Source organism: Capra hircus, chromosome 17 (genome assembly GCF_001704415.2).
Source record: "Capra hircus breed San Clemente chromosome 17, ASM170441v1, whole genome shotgun sequence".
In the NCBI taxonomy this organism is placed as follows: domain Eukaryota; kingdom Metazoa; phylum Chordata; class Mammalia; order Artiodactyla; family Bovidae; genus Capra; species Capra hircus.
Genome location: NC_030824.1, coordinates 5,572,887 through 5,599,766, shown reverse-complemented (window position 1 = coordinate 5,599,766; position 26,880 = coordinate 5,572,887). Strand labels below are relative to the sequence as shown.

The following is a 26,880-nucleotide window of genomic DNA, read 5'->3' as shown; positions in this document are numbered from 1 at the left end:
TGTGCAAACCCCAGTCCTCAGCATGGGGGGTGGCGCCTCACAGGAGTGCCCGATACCATCACTTCCAGGTCCAGAGTGTTGCAGTTTGGTCACCTGTCCTCGCAGATGGGGACGGGCACTAACCTGTCCCCATCGCTTCCAGGTCCGGAACACTGCGGTGTGGTCACCCGTTCATAACCACCTCCCCAGCCCCACACATCTCCACACAAAAGCTCTCCAGTGGGCAAGAGACCCTTGGCTCCCCCTTGCTGTAGTGGGGAAGGCTCACAAGATTCAGATCTCACCTCCCAGACCATAGAGCATGCCCAGAGCATGCACATGGCTCACGGTTATCTCATATGGTAATTTATTAATATTCATTCCTATTTTAATGAAGGAAAGATCGTTTTCCTAATGAGTGTTCACCAAGCCATACTTAATGGAAGTGCTGGTGTCCCCTCCTCCTTGTTTGGCCTTGCTTCTATTTGATGAATGGCGCCCTGGCCTCTGGGCGAGCTGGGGATAGTCTGTGAGCGGGAACATGCTGTTGACTGCACGCGCCCTTCTTCTCCCCAGTGGCACCCACGGGTACATGGCGCCCGAAGTTCTGCAGAAGGGGACCGCCTACGACAGCAGTGCCGACTGGTTCTCCCTGGGCTGCATGCTTTTCAAGCTTCTGAGAGGGTGAGTGACATGTGTCCCTTCAGTCCATCACCATGGATAAGAAATGTTTACACATCATTAGGTGCTAGTATCTGTATAGATCAGATAGTGATCTTTAAGCCACACAGTGATCCAGGCAGTGCTCACAGCTCTTTCTGCCCGTAAAAATGTGTTTCCTTCCCGTAAGCTTTGGGTATTTTTGTCCCACTCCAGGAAGAAATTCCAGCACGTTTAAATGTAACATAAGACCGTGTTGGACTATTTCCATTGTTAAGCCTTATTTGGGGAATGAGTGCTATTTTTAAATATAGATAATTGAAGAGGGTAGTAGAATTCCTTTTCCCTAGAAATGAATTACTCATGATTGTCTTGTGAGCTCAAAGCATTTCTTACACAAGAGGGTGAAGACCCAAAGTGAACCTGTGTTAAAAGTGCACATTTGTTTGTGAATATGCTGAAATTTGCAGTTTTTAAAAACATAAAGATAAAATTGTGCAGTTCTGTGTTCACTTGTGTTATACTTGTCCCTTTGGTGTAAACTGCCAGAGATGAAATACAGTGGAAAGAGGATGGAATGAAAGCACTCTCGAGATATGTTCTCACATTGAACATTTACAAATTATGTTAATATTCCATTAGTTTTAAGAGTCTTGAGTCAATTTTAACAGAAAGTGTAAGTGTTTAGATGTGTTTTTGATTATTCTCCATTCATAGAGGTACCACAAAAAAGCAATTTATACTAAAAGTTCCTGGTCAGGATTCTCCCTGTTACATTTCCCCTATGAACACACAGGCCTGGTAGTTTGTTTAACTGGCCACGATTTTTCCGGAAAGCCTTACTGAGCATCACAGCATGTTCTTCTTATATCGGGCTGGCCAAAAAGTTTGTTCATGTTTTTCCATAAGATGTTTTTAACACAATCTGGAAAGAGGCTGAGTTCCCTGTCTTCCCCCTAGACTAGGTTCCAGGCACCCTGGCTGCTTCCCCAGGACTCGGGTAATCTAGTTGTTCTCTGCTCTCTGCCTCACTTGGGAACTGAAATTGTATTACTGCTCAGAGACTCAGGTCCTGTTGGTCCTTAATTGAATTATTGTGTTTGTGGAGCCTGGAGGGCCTTAATTCCTGTAATCAGACTAGCTGACCTAATTAGAGAGTTTCTGCAAAGCAGACCAGAGAAAACTGCTTTCCACCCAAGACGTTTCCCCGGCCGGCGGGGGTCCCTGCGTGTGCGGTGAGTGCATCCAAACACGCTCTCTTCACTCAGGTCTCCTCTGGTTGTGGGGGGAACAGTCAGAGGTCAGAAGCCACAGTTACAGAATCATGAGGTAATTTAAAAAAAACTGCACAACAGCAAACCCATTGCGCATGAACTCAAGATATGAAAGTCGGTTGTGAAATATGGCAGAGCCTTGGTTCAGGGCTTTCTTTGTTTATTGATTTCTGTCTAATGTTGTTATTCTGTCTATAATAATGTCCACACATATAGACTAGGAACAGTCTGGCATATATTCCTGTTTTTATAAGATCCAAGGATGGGTCCAGTCGTTAATTCTAGGCCAACAATGTATTTGTGGCTGAAAAAGTGAATTCCATCTCCTTGGTCACGGTTCAGGTCTGCAGGACTGAGTTGGAAGGTGCTCCTTCCTCTGTGACGTCCTTGATCAGGCTTGGTTAAAGCATCACAGTTGATGTGACCCCTGTGGAGGGGAGTCTAGGCCAACAGGAAGACATCCAGAGGATGGTAGTGGGGATGGGATGGATGGATAACAAGAGATGAGAATGGTGGCGGCTAGACATGGCGTCTCACATGGACAGGTTCAGAGAGCTGGGCACACTGCTTCCGGCAGCCACACCATAAGCTGCAGCAGTGTCAATCCTCATGGAATAAACCAGACTCCATGCCAGACCCTCCCCAGCACTCGTCCTCAACCTCAGGAGCTCCTGGCAACACTTGGGGACATTTTTGGTGGTGCCAACTAGGGGAGGGGCTCCTTCTGGTATCTGGCAGGTCGAGGCCAGGGGTGCTGCAGAGGATACCCCCACTGCCCCAACGAAAGGTCACCCAGCTGAGGAGGAGGAACTCCGCTGCAGACGAGTCTCTTCCCGTCCCTCCTGTGTCTGTGCAGTGATGGTGACCAGGGGTCACCAAGGGTCTTTTTGCTTCTGTTTTCTGTGATCAGATAATTCCCACACTGACCAGTGTGCCCCATCACCTTGGCTGAAACATTTCTCTGCACCTCTCATTCTGTCGTGACCCCCTCGAAGGATTCCTCAGGGTGCAAGAGACAGGAACCTGGATGTGAGGATGCTGTCAAGGCTGGAGGATGTGTTTGCGTCCCTGGACCATCTGTTGGGTGGGGTTACTGCTTCCACTTCAGCTGACTGTCAGATATGAGAGAGCATCTGTGTACAAAGATGTTGCAAATGTGCAGAAATGTGGTCACGACCCTCGAGCTAGAGTCACATATCTGTTAAGAGAAAGAATTGGTGTGACCGTAGCCTTGATCTTAAACTTGTCCCCATTGATTGTCAGACATGAGGAGAGAGCCCTGGGGGTGGTCTGGGGAAAGCAGAGCTCTGTCTGAGGTTACTGAGTTTGTTCCTCTTGGGAAAAAAGGAATGTTTATAAATATTTTGGCAGCTGTTGGCTTAGGTTCAAAACTCACATTTGATGTTGCATGCTGTCTTTTTGGTATTCTAGAATTAATTTTTGATGTAAGACTTCTTAATCACTTGTGTTTATAAACGGATTGTCTCTGAGCTCTGGTTTCACTGTGAATATGATATGTGTGTGTGTCTCTGTATGTTTCCCCATCGTTTGTCATGCCTTGAACGATTTCCCAACTCACCTGGGGGCAATTCGCAGTTCTCACACTCTCTCTTGTAATTCCAAAGCCACATCCGACCACTGCACATGTGAGTCCTGTTTCCACAATGTCCTTCCATGCAGCCTGAATGTTGCATGAGGGCTTGGCTGGTGTCGCAAACTGTTGACAGACCCGTTACCGTCTCCTATTTAAAGCGGCTGCGTCCGGGAGCAGCTGTGATCACACAGGATCTGTGGGCCCCACGTGCCTCCTTCAGAATGGAGATCATTACTATCGGAGGTTCTTTAACATTTTCCAAAATAGAAATGGAATCTTGGGTTTTGTTCACAAAGAATAATCAAGAAGCCATTGGAAACAGATGCGCATCAGGACTTGAAAGACCAAGCTCTCTCCACACGACACCCCAGAGCCCGAGAGCCGACAAGCATTTCCGATCGTCTCTTATTGAGTCAGACGCAGAGAGCTATATTTATCAAACAGGGTTTGTAGCGACTGTGCGCATGTGCTGGGAATGTCTTTGGCACCACTAACTTTAACTCCAGTCCCCTCGCAAAGCCCTCCCTCGGGTCTCATGAAAGAGTTTTTAAATTTAGCACAGAGCATCCCTGTCAGAACATAGCCGTCCTTCTCTGCAAGTGTGGGGCACAGCCCTCTGCTTCCTGCATCGCACAAAGGTCAAGAGCAGGAGGGGGTCCCCCTGCTTTTCACACAGGAGCCAGAGCAGGAGGATTTGCCAAAACGGGGGAAACTTTCCCACATCCTCTTTTACATGTGAAGGAACTCCCCGGGGAGTGGCAACAGTCGTGTCATGCAGACGACTGAGGTCTTAGTAAGCGCTGCTAAGCCTATATTCCTTTTCTCTTGAACCATGAGCATGTTCATATCTCTGTGTGTTTTGCATACAAGAGTGATACAAGCCAGAGCTTACCTGATGGTCCAGGGGTTAAGAATTTGCCTGCAAGGGACACACATTCATCCCTGGTCAAGGAACTAAGATCCCACAAGCACCGCAGCAACTAAGCCCACGCATCTAGAACCCGTGCTCCGCAACAAGAGAAGCCACTGCAACGAGAAGCCCACGCACCACAGTGAAGAGAGCGGCCCCCGCTCATCACAACTGGAGAGTGGCCCCTGCTCACCGCAGCTGGAGAAAGTCCACCCAGCAGCAGAGACCCAGCACTGCCAGAAATAACCCTGAAAAAGAAGGTGATACCAGCCAAGTTTCAAAACTTACAGTGTCTCATAAATAGCATATTATTTGTTACTCTATCCCATTTGCTTTTTAACTGCAGTAATTTTACATTTTTTTCTCCTTGGAAACATTTAGGGTGCAAAGAATATTTCCAATCAAAATCTGTTTGAAAGATTAGTGTATGTTTGCTTGGTACTGATTCACCTTGTTTAGATTTTTTGTTTTTCCCCAAATGAAAGCTTTCAAGAGATGGAAATTAATGTGTTTTTCATTGCATAAGAAAGAAAATAAGCGTTGGAGTGCCCCCTCTCGTGCAAAGTGAGAATTGAAATATTTAAATAATAAATACCCTAAAGTGGAATCATCTCTGCAGCAGATGCTACGGTGCATAGTTTACCTAATTCAGTAAGCAATAAGTAGATTGCAAGGGTGGGCACAGTTTTAATTAGTTTTTTTTTCTGAATCACATTGAGTTATATATTCAACATCCTACTCTGTTTTATAGAACTATTTTGTATAATACCTTGCCTCAGCTTATGTTTTATATGCCTTATAAATAAACCTATGAAAGTGAAAAGTCAAAGTGTTAGTCGCCCAGATGTATCTGATTCTTCACAACCCTGTGGACTGTAGCCCAGCAGACTCCTCTGTCCATGGAATTCTCCAGGCAAGAATGCTGCCATTCTCTTCCTCAGGAGATCTTCCCAGCCCAGGGACAGAACCAGGGTCTCCTGCATTGCAGGCAGATTCTTTACTGTCTGAGCCTCCAGGGAAGGCCCAAATAAATCTGTAGGACTGGTCGTTTAACAGGCATGTCTTTACTACCAGAAAATCCTATCATGTATGTCCCTTTTTTAATTTTCAAGTAAGTAAATAAGGCCAGGGTTTTCTAGTTTGTATGTTTACTAGTCTCTTTTAATGCTAGGAGCATCTTTATTTTAAAAAATATTCTGTTGAAGCATAGTTGATTTATAGTGTTGTGCTCATTTCTACTGTACAGCAAAGTGGTTCAGTTATACGTGTATTTTTTTTTCCTGTTCTTTCCCATTATGGTTTGTCATGGGATATTGATTATGGTTCCCTGTGCCGTGCAGTAGGACCTTGTTGTTCACCCTTTCTGTATATAAGAGTTTACAGCTGTTAATGCCAAGCTCCCAGTCCACCCCTCTCCCCAGCCCTCTCCGCCTTGGCAACAGCTGGTCTGTTCTCTAGGCCTGCGAGCCGGTGTCTGTGTCGTAGATAAGTTCATTTGGGTCGTATTTCAGAGTCCGTGTATAAGTGATATCTAAGATTAACTTTAGCTTCAGCATTTTAAAAACCTAGTCAAGAGTAGAAATAATGTCTTTACGAGGAGACATTTATTTTGTAAAGTTAGGTTCATCTGTCGCACGCGCCTGTCAGTCACCCACCGCACCCTCCCATTGTCTCAGCTGCCCGCACGTGCATCGTTTCAGTCGTTCCTCTTACTGTTTCGGTGGCGTTTGTGGCGTTCTGCCATGCACAGGGAAAGAGACCGAGACGAGGTCTCCACGAATGACTTGCAGCCAGTAGCCAGGTCACAGTGTGAGCCCAGGGTTTCTGACTCAGATCTGGAGCCATTTGTAAGTTAGAACACGAGTGAGCAGTTCTCAGAACGCTGGAGGATCTGGGAGCACAGGGTTGGTTTGTATCTCTTATCACCAAAGGAATGTATTTCTTAAAATTACTGGGTTCTGGGGCAGGGGAGTGTGTTCATTTTGTATTTTGGTTCAACAGCAGCTTTTTGCGTTGTTTGAGGGACTCATCCATTTTTTCTACAAAAAAAACTGTATGAACATTACTATTATCTCAAACACTAATGTGACCGATGTCGTGTGTATGACTTTCATTTTCATAAAAACCTGCTGGCTGTTTTTTTTTCCAAGTGATATTTTAAATTGTCATTTGGAATATATTTGCTAAAGTTTATTCTGGTAGCATGACTTCATTGATGTGAGTATCAAGAGTTCAAGTAAACATCAGCCTTGCTCATTCAGGACCTAAATGTCTGATTGGCAACCTGATCGGCAGGTTTCCCCTGGAAATGGTGTAGGTTAATGGCTTTTGTCTTCCTGCAGTTTTGAATGAGCAGTGACAGAACTGCTCAAATATTAGTCAGCGGTATTTGCTGTTACCCCAAACCATCTAGTAATAGAATTTTCTTTGTTTCTCCAGTCACAGCCCTTTCAGACAACATAAAACCAAAGATAAGCATGAGATAGACCGAATGACTCTCACCATGGTAAGAAAGTAAAAAACCGTTGTTATTCTCATGATAATTTTCCTATCTCATTCTATTACAACTAGTATTAAAAAATGCTTTCTTAAAATAATGGAGATAGATGCCAAGGCAGATAACAAGATTTGCTAACAGACAGTAAGAGAAAGATACAGAAAAATCAAGACCAAAACTAAAGAGAAAAGAAAAAAAAAAGGCAAAATGAATGGGACACAGAAGAGCGAGGAGACCCAATTCTTCTGGCTCCAGCCTGCCAATTGACTCTGGAAGTGATGAGTAGCTGCACTGGGTTTCTTTATAGAGTCAATGTTAGCTTGTGAGGTATCTGCAGTTTTCTTTAACACTATCCTTATGTAAGAAATCGCCTTCAAATCTGGTCGAGGGGGAGGGCACTGTTTCCACAGATGCGTTTTTGAAGGCGTGTCCCCCTCCTCCCACCCCCAGAACGTGGAACTTCCAGACGTCTTCTCCCCTGAGCTCAAGTCCCTTCTGGAAGGTCTGCTTCAGCGAGATGTCAGTAAGCGCCTCGGCTGCCATGGAGGCAGGTAGGCCGTCGCTTCTGCGTTTCGGCATCTCCCCCCAGAAAGCAGTACGGTTCCTCTCGATGTATCAAGAATCTACCGTTTCAGTTCGGGGTGGGTAGGGGAGGATCACGTCAGAGCCGTGTGTCTTCACGGGTCTGTGTTCCTCAGAGTCTGCAGCTCCTGCTGTTCCTTGTGAACTGAGCTTCAGCAGCAGTGCTCTTTGGAAAAGGTTGTTTTCTCCAGTTTATGAAGGGGTTTAGCATGCACCATTCTATTAAATGTCTAGTTTGCTTCGAAATTAGTACTTGTTGCTTTGATCTCTGTTATCTGATCTGTCAGGACTTGTAGACCTTTGCTGTAAATCTCTTTAATGTGTAGATCGCTCTAACTCAATTCTTAGTTAAATTTGTTCTCACGATTGCAGATACACAGAGATAGTCTGCAAAAACCATAGGTTATCTTAGGCCGGGGTGAGCATCCCTTGTAAACGATCATATGGGATCATGTCCCTAGGCTCAGCGTGCAGTGTTTCCAAGCATCGCAGTGTTTCCTGGGAAAGGAAGCATATTTTACCTACTGTCTTAAAGAACTGGAAACAGTTGTTGCTGCGTGTCCTTAACAGGAGATGCCGTTTGCAAACCATTTCTTAGTTTTCCGAACGCAGACTTACTGCCACTGTGACTCTGTCTCTCCTGCAGCGCACAGGAGCTAAAAGCGCACGACTTCTTCAGAGGCATCGACTGGCAGCACGTCTACCTGCAGAAGGTACCCCTGCTGGGCCCCCGCCCCGGTGCCAGCCCCGACGCTCCCTCCCGCTGCACCTTTGTCTGCAGCTCTGCGTCCTGGCCCTGTCCCCAGAGTTCGCCCCCAGCTCTCCCATCCACAGCCCAGCTTCGTGCTCCTCTATCCAAGCACTGCCTCCTAGCTCATTCCCTTTGGGACCGCTTCTTCCTCTTTGTTTATATGTAAAAAATATGCAGGAAACGTCATACGCTTACAGATACCTTCAAGCCCAGCCCCACGTCATTTAAGAGTTAGCATGACTGGGTAGCAGCATGAACCCCTTGGCTTATTGTAAGATATTCTTTAATGTTCTCTCTGATACAGGAAAACACCCCAAATTAAAGCTGTTGTTTTTCTCAGCATTGATGATCAGCTTTGGACTCATCTGTGTACAGACTCACTTGAGGACTGATGCTCTGTTAGTCCCGCCTGTTTAGACGTAGAGTCAGGGCTCTGGTTCGGCCAGATCAGCCTCAGGGTGTTTGTGGGTGGGGATACCCTCTCCTGCCCTGCCACAGGCGTTCAGCCTCTAGCAACTGGGTCGTGGAGGGTGCCTCTCCTTTGGGGGCCATTGCGGACCATGTACTGTGATTGTGAGAGCTTGAATGAGTGCTACACAGACTGTGGCACCTTGATGTCTTTCGCAGCAAACTCTTTATAGGACAGCAGGCTGGGCCCAGGGCCCGGTCCCCTGGTAACCGAACCCTTCTTCTCTGGCTCTTCCAGTACCCTCCACCCTTGATCCCTCCCCGAGGGGAAGTCAATGCAGCCGACGCCTTTGACATCGGCTCATTTGATGAAGAGGATACCAAAGGCATCAAGGTATACTTGTGAGGCTTGCTCTGGGGAGGGGGATTTTTTTTTTTCTTTCTTTCTTTTGGAAATCAGACTTCATAACTGTCTTAGTACTGGCCTGTTTGTGTTGGACTGTAACTTACAAATGAATATCCACATTTGATGAATGTAGAAGAGATTAAGACCTGAATTAGAGACTACAAAAGTTGTTTGTTTTTTTTTTAAATTTGTTTATTTAGTCAGGTCTTAGTTGCAGCATACAGGCTTCTCTCTAGTTAGCAGTATGCGGGCTCAGTAGCACCATGGCGTGTGGGATTTCAGTTCCCAGACTGGGGATGGAACCTGCATCGTCTGCACTGGAAGGTGAATTTTTCACCACTGGACCGTCATGGGCGTCCCGTAGGAGAGCTTTCTTTGACCACCCATTTCATGTTTGATAAACTGAAAAATAGTCACATTGTTATTGATTTGGATAGATTGGTGGTTAACAGAAAACTGAGATGTATTATGAAGCAGGAAAAACAACCATGTGATGGCAAACGTTACCTGGCTTCAAGCCAGAGAGCCAGCCGTCTTAATTCTCCCAAATTTCCCAGTCTCTCTGTGTTAGGATGAAAAGGGCAAACAGCGTGAATCATCTCACACTTGTCAATCAAAAGTGAAATAATCACTGTTTTTTGTACATATAACACCCTCTGCATTTTTCAAACTCTGGTTCCTATCATTGTTTTCCAAGTAGACGAGGGCATATTTAGAGATGATGAGTCACGAGACAAAGTCGCCCTCTTTCGGCTGCTGAGTCAAAGCATGTCACTGCATGTCAAGTTCTCACTGCTCCCACCTTCTCAGCTTCCCCCAGAGTCTCCCCCTCCCAAACAGCACAACCCTCTGAGAGCCGCCCCCCCGCCCCACCACCGTGTCCTTAGCGGCCTGCGTCCCTGGCCTTGTGTCAGCTCCCTGGTCTTTCTGACCAGGCAGCCAGCTGTAAATGTGATTGGTGTGCTCGTGGGTTCAGTTTCTCAGGATGGAGGGTGGCGGAGGAGCTCAGGAGCAGCACAGCGGAGAGGGCCGCGGCCGCTTCCCTGGTCGGAGCCGGCTCCCCTGGGGGTGACAGCCGACTACTGCCCAGAGGCCTGGCATCTCCCGTGGCCTGTACAGCAGGACTTGTTGGGGTGTAACTAGCACCCTGCAGCTTCGGGAGCAGCCCCTTTACAGGGTTATCTCAAAGGATCACTGCTGTCACAGAAGAGTTTTGTCATCAGACATGCTGCTCTCCAGCAAAGGACACTAAAAAGAAAGTGAATATCCCATGGGAGCCCATGAAATTTTTAATATTCAAAGGGTATTCTCATGCTTTTGGTTTTGTCAGCTGTAGTCTGGCCTTTGGAGTCAGACACCCTGGGCCCAGATGCACACTTAGTACCAGAGTGAGCCGGGGCTGCTTCGGGAACCTCTGGAGCACTTCACCCCCCATGGAGTGAGCGATTTCATTGCCAGGCCTCCTCTGGGCTTGGGTCACCTGTGTCTGCCTCCCGGCAGTTGCGCTAACGCCTCCTGTTGTGCCGGTTTTGCTTCTTCCTGAGCCAGGCTGAGAAGGCTGTGTCTCTTAAAAGCAGCCAAAATAGCACATCGTCTTTAAGGAAAAACAGCTCGCTTCTGGTAGGGCTTTGTTTCATGCATTTTTCACATAGGCTGAGTCATAAAGACCAAGCCTCTCTGGCCTTACAGGAGCTGGAACCCTTTATACATAAAGCAGAAAACGTCCATTTCGGAGCAACTGCTTGGGAAAGGAGGGTATTTTCACTTCCGCCAGACTCCAGAATCTGTCCCAGTGTTATCACAGGGTGCTCACCTAGCCTTGATGCTCTGACACTCCACTGCATGCACACACACACACACACACACACACACACACACACACGTACACACGTGTTCACACTCAGGACATCCAAAAGGTCAGCACCTGGCTTGGTTTGGGCACCTGGAGAAAGCAGAAAGGGGAAAAACAGTACACATTTTGACCTCAGAATCTTCACTTCAGGCTAACAGGTCAAAGGGCAGGTGGAGAACATCCCCGTTGGGACCTGGATGCAGGTTTGTCCAGTGGTCAGGTGGTTCAGGGATGTGCCAAAGGCCTGTGGGCCAGAGCCTCACCCTCAGTCTTTCTCCATTTTCCTTCCAAGTGACTTGCCTATAGTAAAATCTCTCCTGTACTCACCTCTCAGGCAAGGGAGTGAGTGAGTCAAGCTTCTAGAAAGAGCTGTGCTTTTGAGAAACAGGCCTGTTATTTTCTATCAGTAGGATCGCTTGTCTTTCTGCCACAAAACTGTAACTCAGATCTGAAAAAGTATTTTCTCAGCTCGCTTTCAGAGCACAGCCTCATTTATGAGGAAGAATGAAGAATTCTGAGTAATAGTTTGGCAGAGAGATGCTGTCATTAAGTATAATTTTTATTATAGTGCCTCTGAAAGGCCAAGTTGCCTAAACTCTCCACGTGTCTTGAGATTAATCCTGCTGTTCAACTTGGATTCGTTGGAAGGTTTGTGGGTTGAACAGTAAATTCAGCCTGGTTGACCTTTTTGTATTTCTCACTTTCCAGATTAATGGAGGGTGGGCACAGAGCAGAGAGCCCTCCTGGGTTCTCCCTTGTTGATGTCTCTAAACCCATACAGCTCTGGTTTCCTGTCTTTACAAATAAAAAGTGTGTACGTGCTCAGTCCCTTAGTCGTGTCCAACTCTTTGTGACCCCATGGACTGCAGCCCACCAGGCTCCTCTGTCCGTGGGATTCTCCAGGCAAGAATGCTGGAGTGGCTGCCATTTCCTTCTCCAGGGGAGCTTCCCGACCCCGGGATCAGACTCGTGTCCCCTGCATCCCCTGCACTGGCAGATGGATTCTTTAGCTTTATCACCACCCGGGAAATCCCACGAATAGAGTAGCCTCACTATAACTGAAATTTTCTTGTAGTACTTAATAGAAAACCCCGTATATGTTAATTTTTAATTGGCAAAAACGAACTAAGGATGCTGTAGAAGATTGGCCTGAATCTGACTGACACAGGGTTGGAAGTGAAGTGTCCTTATCTTGTATCAGCCTGTGGTGGACCCCAGTTGTTGGGTTGTCCTTTGTTTTGTTTTCCTTTTTTTTCCTAGAAAAACTTTATGGAAGTATAGTTGATGTACAGTATTATATAGCTTACAGTTGTACACTGTAGTGATTCCCAGTTTTGAAAGGTTCTGCTCCATTTGCGGTCCTTATGAAACACTGGCCGTGTTCTCCGTGTTGTATAGTATATGCCTGACTGCTCGACGGTTGTCAGCAGAGGTTTATGACCGCTGAGAAGTCGGCTCCTGGTGGTTCTAGCCTGTCGCCTCATCATCTTCTCACACACAGCTACGGTGCTTTGGGATCTGTTGCCTTTGTGAGCATGTCAAATCATACATGTCTTGATTTCTTAAAATAACAAGCTTCTTGATTGCGACCAAGAACTCTACAAGAACTTCCCTCTGGTGATCTCTGAGCGCTGGCAGCAGGAAGTGGCGGAAACGGTTTATGAAGCAGTAAATGCAGACACGGATAAAATCGAGGCCAGGAAGAGAGCTAAAAATAAGCAGCTTGGCCACGAAGAAGGTAAAATAGCCGGTGTGTCTCAAGATGTTTCTAACGCGATGAATTTTCAATATCTCTCGTAAAGCAGAAAACAGTATCTGGGTCATGAAGTCCTTCCAGCGGTGGGAGGGGGAGGGGATGCCATCAGTTGTTTGAATTTTACCTGGCCGGGGAGGGTTCAGCGTGCAATGATATTGCAGAGTCGTTCGTCTTTATCTATTTTATTTATTTTTTAATTTTTATTGAAATATAGTTGATTTGCAACATTGTGTTAGCTTCAGGTACACAGCAAAGTGATTCAGCTATGCATGCATATGTAAATATATGTATTCTTGATATTTCAAAGTCTTTAGTCCACGCACATGTAATATGTAGAGAGGTTGTCAGCAGTATTTTGTCAATACTCTTGCCTTCTTATCTTGGAGTGTTTTAAGGCCAATTTGGAACCTTTTTTCCTTTAAAGAGTAAGTATGATGGTGTCAGGAACAGGGCCAGCTTCATGGGCGTCTGGCCTGCCTGTGTGGTATCATTAGGACCCCCCCCCCCGCCCGCCCCCAGGTTAATGCTCTGCTGGCACCATCTTGAGGTTCTTAATAATTTTTTAACAAGGAACCTGCATTTTCGTTTTCTATTGGGCCCCAAAAAGGGTGGTGTGGAACTTAGTATTACGTGTTTATTGTCAAGAGACACGAGTACGTACATATGACAAACAGCATTAAAGAGTCACCAAACCATAGTTTTATTGGCCATATTTGAGTGACCTACTAGGATTTCCAAAGGACAATACATCACATCCAGCATTAAAAAAATTGGTCATTTTTGATTGACCAAATATTGCCTGTCTTGATTTTTCTAAGACTTTATGGATTTTGGATTTAAACTTGTTGTGGTTAGTGACTCAGATATCTTTGGTTTTACTTCTAAGCAAAGACCTTCCTGAGGTTAACATATAGTAAGAATGATCAAAAACCATTTCAGTCTATGAACAGCTTGCTTTGGTTGGGGCATCTTGATGCAGGGTTCCTGGGTCTTGTCAGTTCCTAGAAGGATTTATCACCTACTTAGAAAAGCGTCCTCCATCCCAGGATGAATGACTCCTTAGCTGAAAGTCACCTGAGTTGCACCAAGGGAGTGTGACAGCCCCTTTAACCTTGCTCCACTCTGCAGGGAAAGGGGCTTTATTTCTAAGCTATTCTGTAGAGAAGTGGGTCCATTGAAATCACTCTAGACCACGTTTTCCAGAATGGATTTTACGCAGGAAATTACAGCCTCAGTAGTTTCCTCAAGGGAGACCCATGATGTCACTAGAATCTCGACAGATTGGACCCAGAAAACAAAAATATGTATCTTAATGACATTGTTGAAGTGTAGCCTTTTAACTAGAACTGCAATTAGAACATCTAACAGAACAGTGAATTTATCTTCAAATATATGTAAGTAATTTTGATATAACTGGGTCTTGGTTGAGTATCTCAGAGGTCACCCTTACACAAAAATATAGTCTAGGCTTAGATCTCTGAAGTAAAAATAGAAGACTTGCACTTTAAGTATACTTGAGAAGTTCAGAGACCTTTTCCATTAAACTGGCAACTCCGTGAACCATACCTCGTCACCACGAACCGTCCTCTGGCCATGCCCTCTTTCATTCATCCCCTTCCTGCTTTTGTCCATGTGATACAACATGAGTTTTGCTTATTTATCACATGGATCTCCAACTAAGAGTGTAAGCTCCCTGAAGGCGAGGACTTCTGTCTTTATTCACTGCTGTGCCTAGCACCTGTGCATCCATTCCCTTCATAGCTGAATGACGGGGTGAGTGATGAATGAATGAATAAATGATTTTAGCATGATCACCAAAGCCTCTAAGGAAGGCAGAGTAAGCTACTTAAAATTGACCTTTTTTTCGAGACAGTACTTTGCTGTATAAATGTAATCAGAACTTGGGATGAGAGCGAATTCGCTTGGTCTCTCTACATAACCATATATTCGAAGGGTGATTATAACCTTAAGTGGAAGAAAGAATAGTTTTGATCCTTGTGTTACTTTGATTTCTTTGGACAAAGAAGCCTCTAAAAAATAGACCGTTAAAGGGAGACCCCCAATGTCATGTAAACGCACAGGTGCTTTAGGCGCGGTGTAATCACCCTCTGTTCCCCAACTGTCACCCTGCATAATGGAAACACTAGTTAGCAGACAAGCTTTTTCCCTCTCAGAGTGATGGAGGAGCATCTTGAATTTATCAGAATATGGAGAAACGGCCATCTAATATGTGAGCAGAGAGCTGAAGAAGCTTGTTCTTTCATGTGCTTAAAAGCGAAAGTAATGATTTCTATAGAGTGTTCTCTTTATAGCAGCTTGTTCTTTTTCCAGAAAGCGTGTCATTCTTTTTTTCTGAGAAGCCTCCGGGCACGCTGTTTCCGACCCCGCTGAACGCTCCGCTGTGTTCTGTGCCTCAGATTACGCCCTGGGGAGAGACTGCATCGTGCATGGGTGCATGCTGAAGCTGGGGAACCCTTTCCTGACCCAGTGGCAGCGCCGCTACTTTTACCTCTTTCCGAACAGACTTGAATGGAGAGGAGAGGGCGAGTCGCGAGTAAGTCTGCAGCTTCGGCCCGCGCTGGTTTCCATGGTGATTTTGTATCACTGGCCTGTTCTGTAAAACCTCCCCCTGTGCTCTGCGTGTCTCTTCTAAGCTGTGTATGTGAGATTTCTCATGTTCAGACTCTCAGACTCCTCCGAATCAAGGAAGGATTTGGTACCCCTTGAAAATAGAATGTGCCATCCAGGGAAATCAGAGCAGGCAGGTTTGCGGAAGGCTGGAGAGCAATTGGGTGGATCCCAAAAGGGGACAAAAACTGGGACTTTGGAGTCAGAGGTGTTCAGACACACTGCTCGTGTCTCTGGGACTCAGAAGCACATTATGTTGACTGAGCCTCAGTTTCCTCATCTGTAAAAGGGGAGACGTGGAAATGGTAACAATATAAAGCAAATTATACTCCAATAAAAATTAATATTAAAAAAAGAGAACAGGAATAGTAACAACTACTACAGTGTTTACATATTTATCTTGGGCCAGATGCTGTCCACACACACACACACACACACACATTTAATTTGCTTAGCACCCTTAGAAGTCCAACCTTATAAAGAGAGAACCAGGGCTTAGAGAGGGAAGGTCTGGTCCCAGGGACAGGTTTGGGTGAGGAGTGATTCTGACCAAGGTCTGCCTGTGTCCATGATGAGGCCTTCCCGAGTTGGGGTCAGGTGAAACAAGGTCATTGCTGTAGCCCAAGAAGCTTGGCACCGAGGTCATAGTACCTGACCCTCCTGCTTTGCCGCACCTGTCTGGAAGACTAGAAGTGGGCTTCATCCAATTAGACAGGAAGACAGATACGGCAGCCTTTTAAGGTCCTTTCAAGGGCTAATGTTTATGCACGAGAAGAAAGAAATTTCTGATCCCCGCCATCACTGGTAGGAGGTTGGGCAGCATTTATTAAATGCCTTCTGTGTGAAGAGCCATGGGCTCATGTCCATGGAAGGGAGTGACCCAGGTGGAAGGGTTTCTGCTCTTGGAGAGGGAAGGTTGGTCATCATAAGCAGGACAGCGGTCCCAACTGTGAAAAATGTAGTGGGTGTATCAGAGTACGGCTTCCCCTTGCCTGGAGCATGGAGCCCACCAGTGGTGAGCCCACACCTGGGGTATTCGGCTTTGGAATGAGTTTTGCAAACCCTAGTTGGTGAAGATGCCATTTAATTGTGAGTGACTGCTGCCTGAGCATGACCGCATTCTCCACAAACGAGCAGAATCTTCTCACTACTACTAGTGCCGTAGAAGTCATCTTCTAAAAATTAGTGCAGCCAGGATCGGAGTTGAGATTGAGAAAACTCTATGGGAGGATCCTCAGTTATAACTCAGGTACTAGTAAATATTGTGTAATATAAAATACACTTATAAAATATGTGTATATAATTATATTTTATATAATATTACATGTGTATTTTTTACATTGCAGAATATAATTCTATAATGTACTTTAGTATTAATCCATACATATATCATTATATATAATGTTTATTTGCAGTTAGTGAGTGGCCTTAGTAAGTCACTGTTGTACACATTGAAAGGAGATTATCTCACTTTTCAGAATAATCAAAAACTAAAAAAAGATAATCTTATTTTGTTTACCATTGGCTGTGACAAATTACCTTGGTTTTAAAGGAATATTTAGTGTCTATTCATGAAGCTATGTCATGTGCTTGGGTAGATTCGTAAGTTTAAGTCAGGAGAAAAGAAATGTGAGCTTATGATGGTGTTGTTTTTCATTTAGGATTCCTGGAGTATTTACCCCAAAAAACATAAAATGGTAAGGTGCTCAGAGTCACTGATGCAATGATGCCATGGACCCAGAGGGACCATCCTTTCTGCACATCACCTGTGTTTATAGCATCATTTCGATATGATCAGAACCGCAGTTGCATACAAGCTAACATGCCCAAATGTTTCCTGAGCTGCGGGTTCAAAGCCAGTGCCACCCCTGTGGCTCCTGCATATCATGTGTATCGCCTCATTGTTCCCTCACAGCAGGGTTGATTGCGTCCAGGGGAGTGTGTGATACCGGAGAGGTGCGTGCAATCCACACTCGTCCCCACGTCAGTACTGTGCTGAGGGAACAGCTTTGCTTTCTGCCTCGTAGAGATATTTCTCTCTTTGCAGCTTTCTTTGAGATATTTTGAATTTTTGTACGTTTCCCTTGTAGTTGTTTCTCCCCCACTTCTAGAATATCATCAAAGAAAGAAAAATGGCTGGTTTTTTTTTCCTTTACTTTATCTGAGCTGGTAGTTTTCAGTATGATTTATTTACTTAAAAATTCACACAATAATGAGTGAAGTAATTCATCATCTCTTATTTTTACCAACAGCAAAATTTACTGACAATGGAACAGATTGTGTCCGTGGAAGAAACTCAGATTAAAGACAAAAAGTGCATTTTGTTGAGAATAAAAGGAGGGAAGCAGTTTGTTTTGCAGTGTGAGGTGAGTCTTCATTGGTATTTTCCACAGGGGTGAAAGTTCCAACAATTATGTAAACGTTCAGCAAAGATGCCTGCCTGCCTATCTAACATTTTCTCAGTCCATGCTTTATCACTCACAAACTTAGCAAGAAAGTCAGAAGATATAAGTTTTTGGCAAATTAACAATTATTTTAAAAGAAATGTTCTTAGAAGATGACAACAGGAAGGACAGGAAATAATGTGGTTCCCCCCTCTCTGGAAACCATCCAGTAATTAATAGGGGCCTCAAATTACATTTGTCCCACAGTTTCCCAGATCTGCTCTGCTCTTTCAGAATGTTTAAATTGAGGTTTCTGTTTAAGTAAACATAAGATCCCCAAATAACTGTGAACAGGGAAATGCCATTTTTCTTTCCTTGAGGTTCTATCATAGCCCAGACTTAATTCCTGAACACTTACCTACTGAGGTATTGAGGGAGGGTGTGGAGGTGTGAAAAAAGAGCGTATTTGGAGAAAGAGCAGTAGCAGATACAAAGATGTGTTTATTTCGTGACTTCAACACTTTTCTGCTGGGGCAGGGGGTGGGGTGTGTGTGTGTGTGTGTGTGTGTAAAGATAGAGAGCATGTTTAAAGAGATAAACCAACAGCTGATCGAAAACCATATGCTTAATTACTTCATGGCACCATTACACATGTGAAGGTGCTTCTTAAGTTTGTGAACATTCCTCCCTGGGGACTTCCCTGATGGTCCAGTAGTTAAGACTCCACGCTGCCACTGCAGGGACATGGGTTCAGTCCCTCGTTGGGGAACTAAGATCCCATGTGCTGTGCAGCTCAGCCAAAAAAAGCCAACTCCTCATTTTATCTTTTAGACTTAAGTTGTGGTAAGACATCAGATATCGCAGGGGATTGCTCTACAAAGTCAAGGCAGCAAGTCTTCTAGTGGGGCTGTATGAGGCTCCTCTGAAGGGCGTCGTCCCTCCTCTGAGCAAGGGGCCCGTGGGGAAAGCCTCTGTGCGACTCCCTCCTTCCTCACTGGCCTTGGGGAGGGACATGGGGTGTGCTTTCCCTAGGGGGTTCCGAGGCCATCTGGACTTGCCAGAGGCTTCCACGTGTGTCAGCAGAGCTGTGACACTGTCCCAACTCCTCCCCTCCATGTGTTTGCCCTCAGAGTGACCCGGAGTTTGTGCAGTGGAAGAAAGAGCTGACAGAGACATTCATGGAGGCCCAGCGGCTGCTACGGCGAGCCCCCAAGTTCCTCAACAAATCCCGCTCGGCCATCGTGGAACTCTCAAAGCCACCCCTCTGCCACAGGAACAGCAACGGCCTCTGAACCCCTGACCAATGGGGAGGGTCCCGGGAGAAAGCACCTCCTCCGGGCAGTCCACGTGGGCTGCTCAGTCCTCAGAGTGCAGCCTTGGGGAAAAGTGTGAGAATGAGAGACGGAGTCGCTCCCCTCTAGGGTGCTCTGTGGCTGGGGTGGGGCCAGGACCCCGAGATGCTTCTACTAGGAGTGGTGACCACCGTCAGGCTCAGGGGCACTTCCTCCCTCCTAAGGGCCTCCTGCCACCATCGCATCTCTCTGTCCTCAAAACTACTGAAGAAATGCAAATCTCCTTTTTTGCCATACGTTTCTTTTGGTTATGGGTGAACCTAGAACTTGAAATGCTTCCTGCTGATCACGGCACTTTTTACATCCGCTGTCAAGCATATCTCAGACTTGCTAAGATGGGATTGAGCAGTCTGCTGTTCAGATCACCCTGTACTGCCACGTTCTGTCCGTCAATAGCCACTCCTGGGTTTGACTGTCTTTGTTCCATGCTACTAGGGGGATGGCAGACCACCCCGGGGGTGTCTCTCATTCTCCTGGGCTTGAAAGCTGCAGAGGTTTTCTTAGAGGGTTGCACCTGGGCCCTCCCCATGGGTGCTGCACCCACGGGTACCACCCTGCCTGTGACAGGGAGCTTAGGCAGCTGGGGATCGAGGACCCTGCCCCTGACCCCACCCCTGCCCCCCGAGGGTGTGGAAGCACTCAACTCTGGAGGCATCAGATCACAGATCTTCAGAAGGTTCGCAGTGGCTCTACCCAGAGGCAGTGGTGGTTTACATCTCAAGGCAATAGCTATTTTCAAAACCCTCCAAGTCCACAGCACTTTCCTGTGTCTGGGTGCCGGGGACCGCCTAGGGGCGGGGGGCGCCTGTCTTGGGTTTGGACAGAAGTGGTCATGTGACCCAGCACCTCTGGTTCCCTCTGCCTGACCTCAGGAAGCATCGCGGTAATGAATGGGTCAAGGAAAGAAACTAGGTTTGAGATTTTAGTATAATTTAAAATGAATATTCTTGAAAAAGGAATGCCGAAGATGAATGTGCCAGTGGGGTAGCTGTGGGTGTTGAACCCGCGCTGCCGTTCAGCTGTCATCAGTGACCCCGGGCCCGGACGGGCCGTCCTGTGACAGCAGTGCCTGGGTCCCGGTGGCCGTCCTCTCCCCGGGCTTGGAGTCAGGCCCTGAATAAGTGCTGGCCTCTGAAACCCAGCGTGTTTCCCAGTGATGTCCTCCGTGTCGTCAGACTAAAAATAATGACAGTAATTCTCAAAGTCAACGTTTTTGTCCCATTCTTAGTGCACTTCTATTGTCTGTTTCCAAGTCGACTGCTCACAATATAAATAACTTGACATCGTAATTATCTGTATCCTGTCCTTGATATTTTTAGTGGTTCCAAATCTCTGTGTTTACATTCATGTGCCGTGCTCACCGGGAAAGTCAGTCCTTCTTAACGAAATGACGTCCTGAGAGTTTGGGAAGATAGTTACTGAAAGAGCCTTTTGTTTCATAGGAATTACCTTGGAAAAGAATCTGCGAGGCTTACTGTTTGTCTCACTGGCTAGTTGGAGTGTAATACACATGTTCTGCTCTCTGCTGTTTGCAATGTAGAAGTCGGGGCCTACTATTTACATGGATTCTCCTGATTTAAAAGGGAAGAAGAGTGTTCAGATTCTATTTTTTTTTTTAAGTTGAAATAACAAAAAGACGGAGAAGGGAAAGCACTTCATGACGAGTGAACATCTTCCCATAGCGACTGTCACCGCCAGCGCTGCTGTAGCAGCTCTGTTGCAAGCGCACGTGTGCTCAGCGCTTACAGTTCAGAGATGAGTAAATGGCAGTTTAGAAATTGCCGAGCCTCGCGCTTCTGCCAGAGTAGAGATGCAACCTCTCGTGGAGAAGGTACACGAATTCCTCAGGGGTCTGGGCTTAGCATCCCAACATTGCGTACCCAGGGCACCAGCTATGCCAGTTTGCATCTCTGAAAAACATCATTTAAGCTCTGGACCAGAACATAAGGTCATCTTCCCTTTGGAAAAGAAAAATGAATTGGAAACACCCTGAAAGCCCTGTTGCCTCGGATTTATTCCAAGTAAACTTTCACACTTCCTCAACTCGAGATAAGGACAGGGCTGAGAAGTGTCACGTGGGCGTCATCTATTAAAAGTACTCTGTGAGGTTAGGATGAGTGGCTTTTTTAGGGCGGGTCCTGGGTTGTGTTGGGGTCTAGTTTGACAGCCCCGGAGAGGCCAGTCTTCCTCCTGAACTCATTTGTGCAGCCATTCTGATGGGGTACGTGTCTCTGCTGCCAGATGGAAGACTTTTTGGGAACCCTTCTGTGCCACCGTGGTACCCACACGGCCAAAGAAGTCAGTTGTTTTCAGAAGGCTTGGTATACGTGGCTGTTTTAGGTCTTCATGTTTGGCTGTAACTACGTTTGGACCGTTCAAAAGGATAGAATTGAGCACAAGTATTATCATTATTTTAGATTTATATGGTTGGGATGTTTTAACGTTGTCGGAGAAAATCGTCAAAGCTGATATTTTTATAAAATTATGTTAACAATGTCTCGATTTCATAAATCAAAGGGATCATTAAAGCAAAGCCTAAAAATTGATTACGCTGCTATGCGACATCTATGAAATGAATTAAAAGCTTTGGAGAATCCGAGGTTATTTATTTCTCTTTTTCAGCCTGTTAACATTCTCCTTGGTGCATTTATCCCCTTATGTCATTGGGGCTCATGGTTTTTTCCTTCTCTGTCATGTTTAAGTATGATTTTTCAGCAAAACTGCTAGAAACCAGCTGTTGTTTCACTGCTAAGAAGAACGTTTCACTACTTGTGCCGCTAACTGGTCAATTCACAGACACGACAACTTCAAGTTCTGTATGTAAAGAGAAGAAAGACAGCATTCTGCTCAAGAAAGACAGCAACAAAGCTGGAGAAGTAGATGGGGCAACAGCCATAAACAGCGACCTTCTTAATGCAGTGTTTCGCCTTTATTTGCAGTTTGAAATGCTCCGTACAGACAGTGGCAACAATTGTTTGAAGACCCTCACTGGTCATTTTTTTAAAATGTCATTGACCAATTGACAATGTGGTTTAACTCTGAAGATCAAAATGTGTTCCCCAGCCCCACCTGAGGATTTTTTTTTTTTTTAATTTCATTTGGAATTTGTAGTTTAGTCAATCCAATACAACGTTTGACTTTTTCTGTGGAATTGACTTTCCTAACGTTTCAAAATTTTAACCCAACGAGAAGAAAAGAAAATTCTCAAAGCTGGACTTCTTTTTGCTCAATGTAAATGTGTTAAAAAATTTGCAGTGTGCTGGTGTAAGATAAAACTTTTCTTGCGTGATTTAATTAGTTGTGATTTTTCTCACTTACATTCAGGGAAGTGTATGTGTGTTATTCAGAGATACTTGAGGAGTGAATGCCTTGCCTGCCAGGGGATGGGTGTGTTCTTTGTACCCAGAGAGGAGTCAGCTTTCATTCAGATCTGTGACAGATGCTGAGAAATCCTGGTAGAAGTGGGGCAAAGAGAAAAAGGAGTGTATTTGCTGGTAAAAACCCATCTCTTTACACCATCAAGGACCAGGGAAGTTACAGTTAAACTTGGGGCTTCAGGGTTGACCTCCTCTTAGAAGAAGAGGAGTTGAAAGTAACTCTTGTAAGATTTGGTCTCTCTGACTGTGGAGCTGCTGGACTTATAAGATGCTGTTTACTTTCCACCGGGACTTTACGTTGCCCCTGTTTGTCATCCAGCACCCCGGGGAAGGCACGTGGAGCCCAGAGCTTGCTGCCTGTCTGGCTGTGTGTGCCTGGCAGCCAAGCAGGGGCCAGAGTGGAGGTGTGGGTGTCTGTCAGTGCCCTGCCCTGCAGGTCAGATGGGGATGTGGCCGCCCAGGCCCTGAAGTTACTGTAATTCCCTGCCAATAACAAGATGAGGCTTGCCGCTTGAGCCAGGCGGAGTGAGCTCTCACAGTTTTTAACTTTTCAAAACATTTTTTTCCCCCTAAAGTTCTAACATGATTTTTCCTCCTGCATTGGGTTGATTTGAGAAGCTTTAAACAATTAATCATTTAAATTCATGTTAATAAGAATTTTTGTATCCAGGCCACATTTTTAAAAATTTACTGTAGAATGAATGAAAGTTGAACTCGAAAATGAGACTTCTTGGTTTCCTCGAATCATAATAGCCTTTAGATTTCCTTCATCCTCAAAGACTTAAGAGAGCCATTCTCTGACAAGAGGGTGACAGAGATGCCCAGCTCTGGCAATGGGGACACGAGTGACCGGCCACTTCACTGGCATGGCTGGGTTAGCACTTACTGATAAATGTAGCACCCCAAATTTTAAATTGCCTTTATTAAAAACACACACGTTACAGAAAATGGATTAACAGTATATGCATTCATCCAAACCATATATAGGAAAAATTTAATTCTTCATTTCAGACTTATACAACTCATGTTCTTACAGTAAACTCTCTTATACCTAAAAAATCTAGAAGTCATCTCTGAAAAACTGATAACTATGCTTCCATTTTAGTTTTTTTCCTAACATAAAATGTGTCTCATGTGAGGGTACAGAAGGGAGAAATATTTCTAATCATGTATTCATATTTCAAAGGACTTGAAATTCAACTTCTTATTTCTTAGTTGATATATTCCATGATGTACACTTTATATATGGTTTATAAGCTAAGCACTGGCCATTTTTTTTAAGTTTTATTGTTTGTATTTTTCTATGTTTTAACTAATAGATGTGGCTTTTTTCTGGGTAACATTAAGATGCCAAACTACATATATATATATATATATAAACAAGAGTTCTATTTTAGCACAAAAGCGTTTTATATTATTTATTGAACCCTCTCTTTGTTCTCATCAAAAACATTCCTTACTGCTTCTGCTCCTTTTTATTTGTATAGTTTGTTATTTAAGAAAACACACTCCTTTCTGTTTCATTTTGTTTTGTTTTGTTCACAAAATAAAAGCCTATAGTAGTGTGGGGGCGTGCAGACATCCCTTCTCACGGCCGCAGACTTTTTTCAACAACAGCTAACCCTCAGACCTGTGCCGAGAGGCACGTGCACTTCTTGGGTAACATCTGACCGTGAACTTGCCATGAAGTACTGCTTTCATCTACCTCTTCTGAAGGCCCTGTGCTTGTGGACAGGTTCCCTGAACGCGTCACTCTAGACCAGCTCCATCATAGAAGAACTTCAGGAAAGCATCTCGGAGTCCTCTCCTCATGATGTCGATTCCACAGCAGCACATAGGGGCCCCAGCAAGCAGGGCAGGTAGGTACTCGTATGGCCAGCCTTCGGGAGCTGAAGTCCACCTGTAGAACATCACTTCTGACTCTTCCTTGTGCCGAATCCCTCAATCAATCTTGCCATCGCCTCAAGATTTGACCATAGCACCTGATTCGTCAGCTACCTAAATGGAAGCCTCTTCTCCACGATCTTTAGAAAACGGCCGACTGGGTTTAAAAGCAGCACTTCTGGGAGCAGCTCCTTCGAACGTGACTCTTCCCACCTCGCTGATTCAAAATGATTTGGGAAATGGGCTTGTCCACCGTTAAAACTTTGCAAAAGGTCTTATTTTCGAGCAGACCTTTGAGGGGTCCACTGGAAATAGAGTGAAGATGGGTCCCTGTGAGGGGTGAGCAGGTCTGTCCTCACACGCTGACATTTTTCTCTCCTTGTGTCCCCTGCTGCATAACCATCCACGTGGTCACATATTTGTTCTGTTTGTGGCCAAAGGGTAACACCTTTGAAGAAATAAATCCGTTTTTGCTCGTGCATTGCTATACCAAAATAGGTCAGTGAATTCAATTTTATAAATCTAAAGATTGTACCTGTTTTCTGGTTTTCTCTCTCTTCCCATCAATTGTGCCAGCGGAGGTCACAGCCTCCTCTTAGTGTGTGGTTACCGGCCTGAAATCGTTTCCCGTGTGAGATGCTGGGCCAGGTTTGAGGTCACCTGCCCCGTGCATGGCATGTCACTGTTGGTTAGCATCGCCATTTTTCATGGTTATTTGGGGGGCAGGCAGGCTGGTTTTTTTTGTTGATAAATTACTTATATAAACCTCAATAAAAAGGATCTGTATACAAAGAGACTTAACTTTGGTGTGCTGTTTTTCCACCCAGCTAAAACCTCCATTTCTTCATCAAGCTGTTCGGTTATCAGGAGGTGACTTTGTAAGAAATCCTGATTTGGGGGAAATTCACACAGAGGCAGATTTTATTGTAGGAAGGGAACTGCCAACAAGCTTTTTCTGCCAATTTCAAGGATTGTTGGAGCACAGCCAAGTTCAGTGTCAGGGTTTGGGAGACTAACCTGCTTGTGGAAGGCATGGAAAGGCGCCAGGAAAGTCTGGGAGAGCCGGGAGGTCTGTCTCGTCTCCAGTTTTTTTAGGAGATCAGCCAGGCCGCCCGCGTGTACTCTCAGGGTGACCCTGGCGTCCCTCCCAGACATTAAGGCCTCTCCTCCATCCCTGCTCCCACAAAGACCTGAGGAGAGACCCCCGTGGCGTGTGTCAGTTTAAGCCAGAAATTTAAGGAGGTGGTGGCCCCAGAGCCACAGGCATGCCTGGGCATGACTGCTGGCTTGTTGGTCCACAGGTTGAGGGTAGGGTAGGAACCTCTCTCCTTGAGCTGGAGATACCTGCCCCTGACTGGCTCAGGAAAGATGGCCATCACGGTTGGCCCATGGAGTGTATCTGTATTTGCCAACTTGAAAACCTCTCCCAAAACAGTCGACAGGACCCCCAGCTGTGGAGCACATGGTCATTATCACAGGCAAAGGGCACCCTGGTGGCAGAGTCCTTGGTCTGACGCAGTAGGTAACCAAGGCCCACTCCTGAGAGCTGCAGAGATCTGGTCACCCCTTGGCACCCAGGAGCAGAGGGAGCGGCCTGGGGACCCTACTCCCAGCAAGGTCACTGGGTAGCCTCTTTGGTCCTCTGTTCTCTCATCCCTAAATTAAGAGAGTTGAATTAGATGACTTTGAAGGGCCATTCTAGCCAAAAACATCCTCCCAAGTTTCCATTCAAGGGTAAATGTGAGGGACTTCGGCTATACCTGGAGAGCGAAAAGGAAATCTCTTCTCCGCAAGTCCCAGGGCGGCTCCCACATAGCCTGAGTATCTCCTCTATGTCATAAGTAAGTAAGTAAGTGAAGTCGCTCAGTCGTGTCCGACTCTTTGCGACTCTGTGGACTGTAGCCTACCAGGCATCTCCGTCCATGGGATTCTCCAGGCAAGAGTACTGGAGTGGGTTACCATTTCCTCCAGGGGATCTTCCCAACCCAGGGATCCAACCCAGGTCTCCTGCATTGGAGGCAGACACTTTAACTTCCGAGCCACCAGGGAAGATAGGAATGGATCCTCTATGGATCCTCTATGTCATCTTCCCCCTCAAACCATGCCTTCCCAACCCAGAGCTCCTGATGGTTTACCTGGGCAGGAACCAGGTGTGGAACTAAAGGAGAGGCTTTCTTTTCCTGGCTGCTTTCTAACCATCCAGGTACCAGAGGTTGAAAAAAGGTTTTCAGCCTGAGTTGTTAAGGCTGGTTATCTCTAAGGATGTGACCAACAAGGCAACCCCTGAGGCTGCACTCTGTTCTCATGTACGCAGCTTTGGACATGCACGTAACAAAGCCCCTGAGGGGAAGTTTACTTGGAGGCCCACATCAGCTTGTCCCTAACAGGTGAAATGGGAGACAGAGGCAGATGGCCACAGCAGGGAGACATTTTGCCTGATTTTCAGATACCCCAAATGACTGGACTCTACAGTTCTCTTCTTAAAGGATAACATTGGAAAGTGGATAAAATGCCCAGTTCATAGAGTTGATTTGATAGCTGGTAAAGGGCTTCCTGGAGAAGGGGATGGCAACCCACTCCAGTATT

At 45.7% G+C, this 26,880-nt stretch overlaps 1 protein-coding gene across 1 annotated transcript in view; it reads left to right on the top strand.

Moving 5' to 3' along the window:
• Positions 1–25,090, top strand: part of GRK3 (G protein-coupled receptor kinase 3) — a 115,846-nt gene extending 90,756 nt beyond the window's left edge. Inside the window, exons 13-21 of the mRNA XM_018061071.1 lie at positions 556–663; positions 6,857–6,923; positions 7,365–7,465; positions 8,143–8,209; positions 8,954–9,049; positions 12,489–12,651; positions 15,087–15,223; positions 17,550–17,663; positions 18,812–25,090. Coding sequence (XP_017916560.1) covers positions 556–663; positions 6,857–6,923; positions 7,365–7,465; positions 8,143–8,209; positions 8,954–9,049; positions 12,489–12,651; positions 15,087–15,223; positions 17,550–17,663; positions 18,812–18,973 — 1,015 coding nt within the window. The 3' untranslated portion in view covers positions 18,974–25,090. The remainder of the gene's footprint in view (positions 1–555; positions 664–6,856; positions 6,924–7,364; positions 7,466–8,142; positions 8,210–8,953; positions 9,050–12,488; positions 12,652–15,086; positions 15,224–17,549; positions 17,664–18,811) is intronic.